At 38.6% G+C, this 6,000-nt stretch overlaps 1 protein-coding gene across 1 annotated transcript; it reads right to left on the reverse strand.

Moving 5' to 3' along the window:
* Positions 1 to 4,936: 4,936 nt before the first annotated feature.
* LOC104244165 (serine/threonine-protein phosphatase 7 long form homolog) lies at positions 4,937 to 5,581 on the reverse strand. The gene has a single exon (XM_009799517.1). The coding sequence runs from the start codon at positions 5,579 to 5,581 to the stop codon at positions 4,937 to 4,939; it is 645 nt and encodes a 214-aa protein (XP_009797819.1).
* Between the last annotated feature and the right edge of the window lie 419 nt (positions 5,582 to 6,000).

A 6,000-nucleotide genomic window follows, 5' to 3' on the forward strand; every position in this document is an offset into this window, starting at 1 on the left:
AGGGAGGGACATAGGGAGTAACATTTATACAGATGTCAATGCGTCCATGAAATCATCATCGGCCTTAAAAAAACTATGCCTTAGGGCATTTCCATCTGGCCTACTATATAGGTAGGGGATACAGTACTGTTCTAATTTCATCTAAGAGAATACAAGAAGAAAAAGGAGAGCAAATTCTAAACACCATATATAGTTAGGCCATTGTTCAATTATTCTTCGGACAGAGTACAATTTGTCTTTACGTTCAGGGTCTCTGCATTTGGCTTTACAATGCTGTTACTGTGACTTGACTGTATACTGCAAATGATTCCCACAATCTCCCCTTTTGTTATTCTAGCTACGTTTTTACGGGAAGTCTCGAAGTAATGATAAAATTATCTTCGTGTAACCTATAGGTTACGGGTTCGAACCGTGAAATCAACCACTGATAATTGTATCGGAGTAAACTACCTACATTATACTCCCCGACTCTTTCCCAGACCTTGCATGAACAGTACATTGGGTTGGCCTTTTTTTTATGTACGCTTTATGGAGAAGTTTTATTGTGTGCCTCAACAATTGACATTAATTGTGTGAGGCTCCTTTTTATCTCACAAATTTGTGGACCTCAATCTTACACTTCTAGGTCTATAAAAATTTGGGTCCACAAAACTGTGAGACAAAGAAGATGTCTTATATAACTAGTATCAGTTGTATGAGATACAAAATAAAATTTTCCCGCTTTATGCATGTCTAGATACATCAACTATTACCACCAAGGTGATGTGAGATGACTGAAATCACTTCTATCTTAATTAGATGTATGGTTTGGCGAGTTCGGAACCAAAATATGGTTCTTTTAGACTTAAAGAACGAAAATATGTGGAAAAAAAATTTAGTGACCAATATATATATATAACGTTTTTAGGAACCACACTATACTTTAACGGCCGTTTGGCCAGTTAAGTATAGTGTTTTTTTAAAAAAACGCTATATATATAGCGTTCTTTACTAAAATGTTGTACATATATATAGCGTTCTTTACTAAAATGTTATACTTATTAAGTGGGCTCACAAATAATTCTTCTGTGCTTATTAACTGATATAACAATAATTCAACTGGGTATAGCGTTTTTTTAAAATACTCTATACCTCTAATAATTGAACCTCTGGGCTGGTTTTTGCCTTATTTAAAGAGGTGAAAGATTTTGTAAAAATCCATTCATAAACATCTTCAAGTGTTCTGAAATTTTTCTTTGTTAAATTGTTTGCATTTTGTCATAATGTCTGAAGAGCGAAAAATTAGGGTTCCATTATATTGGGGGTGAGGTTGTGGTGGCAAATATATCTCAAGAAGCTATAGTTTATCTCCACAGTCTCATGTTAAGTTGCCAATTACAATGGAGTACGATAAATTGGTATCGTTGATTTGTAAAAAAAAATTAGTGTGAGCAAATGTTCGGTCAATCTTAAAATAACCGGAAGATATCCGTATTTTGTGACTCCGCAAGGGGTTGCTTGTTATGCTAAGTTTAACATCGAAGACGATGAACTCTGGGAGTTTTTTTGGGAACTCCGGATAAATACAGGGAATTTATTGTGATAAAACTGTTGGAAATGTACGTCAAGATTGAAGATGTTTGCAATAATGAGGTTGCGCAAAGTAGGAAAATCCCTCATTCATTGGGTGGTTATTTTGGAGCAGTTTTAGCCGAATAGGTTCCAGTTGAAAGAGTTTGGCCGGATCTAAACTTATCTCCACGGGCGAATGAGGAGCGAGAAAATAATTTCTCCTCTAGTATACATAATACACAAGACGAGTAGTAAACTTTAATTTTCTTTTGTGTTACGATGTATATTTTTGTATATTGTATTTGTATTAACACTCTTACATTCCACAGGGGGTACCGACCTGATATGAATTTTACAAGTTATGAATCGACGACCAGTTGGAATATGCCTAATTTTGGTGTGTTGGATCATGATGCTCTATCCGGGAGTCAACATCAACAAGATAATATGCATCATGGGATATCAACATATTATGATTTGTAAGTGAATATATAAAGTTAAATATATTGTTTGGACCAATTTCAGTAACTCATTATTTCTTTGATTGTGCAGTGAAAACGAGCAACTTGATGGTCCTGTCGTCACTCAATTTCCCGAAGATGACGTATTTACTTGGGGTCTGGCAGATGCGCAGAGTTAGGAAGAGAATAGTGATTATGACAACAATGCCGATGAGTCTGGAGATGATACACCCTTCCTTTACGAGGGTGATAATGAGGAGGAAGAGAATGCCGAACCTGATTTGATGAGGGAGCATACTCCACCTCCCGTTAGACCAAGAGTGTACGAGTCCCACGTGCCGTTTTATTCAAGGAATATTCCCTACCTTGATCATTTACCAAGTACGCCGGATGTGGATGCCTTCATAAGGGATATTTCAAACTTCGGACAATAATGTAGGATGAATCTAAAGCAACGGTGCTGCCAAAGGGCCTGCTTTTTCCTGATAAGGTGCACCTAAGCAGAGCTGTGAAAATGTACAACGTAAAAGAGTGCTGTGAGATGACGGTATGGGAGTCATCTCTGGATGTATAAAAGGTTGTTTGCCATAGATGGTTTACGAGTTGTAATTGGATGATGCGTGTAATAAAGAATAAAACAAATATGTGGAAAGTGGGTAAATACATTAGCACCCACAATTATGAAATAGACACATTCAGTGGGAATCACTTTAACTTGGATGTTGACTTGATTTCTCTTCTCTTCATTTTACACATTAAAGCATCCATAAGGTACAAGATCAAAGTGTGTACTACATCTGTCCACCAGGAATATGGGTGTACCATTACCAAGAGAAAGACATATCTCGGGCGCAAACGTGCGTTTTGAAATTGTTTATGGTGACTGAGATAAGTCATTTGCATCTCTATCCAGGTACATGGCAACATTGCAAGACTTTAACCCCGAGACTTTTGTTGAATGGAAGCTTGAGCGGAGTATGGGAATACCAGAATTGATGGTTTGTGCATTGCCGGATGATAATATCCATAGACGGTACTCATGTCTATGGAAAGTATGATATTACGTTGTTGATCGTCGTTGTAGTAGATGCCAATGGACAAATATTTCCCCTAACTTTTGCCATCTGTGCCAATGCAAGAGACGTGGACGCTATTTTTGAACTACTTGAAGGAGCACGTTGTCAAACAACGTTCAAGTATTTGTCTAATATCTGATCGGCATAGCGATATTTTAAGTTCTGTAGAGCATTTCCTGAATGGTAGGAACCGTATGCATACCACTGTTACTATGTGAGACACATGAAGGCCAATTTTCAGAAGAAATATCCCAACAAGGAGTTGCATAATTTAATGTGGATAGCTGCAACTGATCACCAGGAGTGCAAATTCAGGAAGCACATGGAATCGATCAGACATGAAGATGAAAGAGTCTATCATTGGTTGATGCGACATGAGCTTGACAAGTGAACATTGCATGTGGATGGTGGCAGACGATAGGGAACCCTGACTATAAATGTATCAGAGTCTTTTAATGGGTTATTAAAGTCTGCACGTGGATTGCCTGTCACTACCAAACCCAATGAAAAGATTTGAGAAATACAGGAGGCGAGCATAATGACATTCATTTTTACAGTAATGCAACGAGCGAAATATTTTTGAAGTTCGCACAACTATCCATCAAAATCGGGAGAATAATATACATACTATAAATGAAGCCAACAGGTTGTGTTCTTGTGAGAAATGATCCATCTACCATATGTCGTGCTCACATACCATCGAGTGCTTTCAACATACAGGTTTAGGGCCAACCAACTATGTTGATAAGCAATACAATGTTATTTCATACTTAAACACATATAGTGGGAAGTTGCAGTCAGTGGGTGCTAAGCATTATTAGTCACCGGAACCATGTAAAATGGTGTATAACAAGGACTATTTGTGTAAGCTAAAAGTGCAAAAAAGAACGCTTATATGAAACCAAATGGATGTTAGTGATACCATTTATGTGCGTAAATGTGGCATATGTTCGCAAACAGGACACGACCGTCGTAAATGTCCTTCAACTGGTTTGGATGGCGATGGTAATCCAGCTCCTAGTGAAAGTTCATCTAATGTGCCCAACTATCAAGGATACACGTAGTGTTTTGTTTCCGTAATGTGTTTGTAATAAGTGTATGTACTTGTTTATCTTGCAGAATGTATGAAAGAAAATTATGTTTAACTTCAGTATAACAATCTAACATAAACCCATTTAAACAAAAAAACAATTGTCATTCGCCATTATCGTCGTTGTCTGGCACTATTTCATTGTCACTGTCTTCAACTTCTTCGTCAACATCATGTATGTACCCTTCGGGATCGAGGGATCTATTAAACTACCTTCAACTTTTTGCCTCTTTTTGAATCACTTGTCAACCTTCGAACGATCATCCCGCTGGTAATGTGTCATAACCCAAGCGGGCGGTGGAGGTACATGCTGCGGTCGACCAAATTGGCGAAGGACTCACTCGGTGGCATGCTGCTTGACAATATAGAGACATATCAACGGGACGAAAGAGCTCCACATAAGTCGCTCACTCGAAAAATAATTGGACAAACTAGCTATTACCGAGTATACGCAACACATATAAATCCAGGCAAAGTAAACTTAAGCATAGAATTACTTGCGCTTCTTCCAACAAATCCAACAAATCTTTGCAATACGGGAGATTATATCGAGCCTCTTACTCGCGTCCGTATCCCCGCCTCTCAACCCACCTCCTAGACAAAGGGAGAAACGGTAAAGGTGGCGCATCCTAAGCTATAGGTGGTAGAAGTGGCTGAAACTGCAGGAACCGCTCCCAGGCCCAAACCTAATATACAATTTGGACGTAAAATTTAAGGTATATTTTTGTGATGTATGTTATAATGAAGAGAGTATTCGACTATGTTTTCACCTGCAGCAGCGACATAAATCCTACAACGTCTCGTTGGGTGCCCATGCATGCCCAGCACATCTGTCGGTACAAGTAACCAAGAACAATAACACCCCAGCTGTATTGAGGTAAATCATCTAGCTGCTCAAGATGATAAAGAAATCTCAAGTTGATTAGGTTTCCTGGAGTGTTCGGGAACAATACGCCTCCAAACATAAGTAGCAACAACAACCTTGTGTACTGGTTAATATGAACCTCTGGTGTATCATAAGCAATGTCATCATGCATGGCCTCCAAATACTGCCGGATGGGCGTCAACGAAATACAACTAGCCCCAACCAATACAGCCTCATCCTTTGGCCGGAAACTGGTAAGCCGTTGCAAAGTCTCCAGGTACTGCGCTCTCATATAATCTCTCATGCCTTGCGGCAAAGCAACAACAAGTCCATCAACCGGCAGCCCATAAAGGATCTCTACGTCCTGCAGCATGATAGTGGCCTCGCCAATGGGCAAATGGAATGTGTGCGTCTCTGGTCGCCACCGGTCTATCAAAGCCGTGAGCAGCAACCAATCCAGCTGCAACCAACTGATCTCAATGATCCTATAAAAACCCGTATCCTGCAGGAGTCTGACTACACGGGGATGAGCTGACATTCCTTAAGAAAGTCCCAAACATCGTCTATTCTCCTAGAACGTAAAGACTGGGCCAATAACTCCCCCTCCCATATGTAGGAAGACCTATGCTCGGCCTATAGCTGTAGTAGCTCTAGGGAGGCAGGTCACGGATGCAAAAGCGGAACCTCCATGACGACTACTATAAATTGAACAAAATTAATTACATTATTTTTCTTTTACACTGCTTAAATATATTGCAATACCTTGAATATTAAATTTTATTCGATATTTTTACTATATTGTTAATTAGATTGATACATTTTCAATATTATAATTTTATATTTTATACGTTACTTTAATATGTTAGTTTTATTATTTTATATGTTTGTTAGTTATTTACCTATTTTTTACTATACATGATTTAATTATTAAATATTCATACTTTAGTTTCGAACACA

The sequence above is a fragment of the Nicotiana sylvestris genome, chromosome 5, assembly GCF_000393655.2.
Source record: "Nicotiana sylvestris chromosome 5, ASM39365v2, whole genome shotgun sequence".
NCBI lineage: Eukaryota > Viridiplantae > Streptophyta > Magnoliopsida > Solanales > Solanaceae > Nicotiana > Nicotiana sylvestris.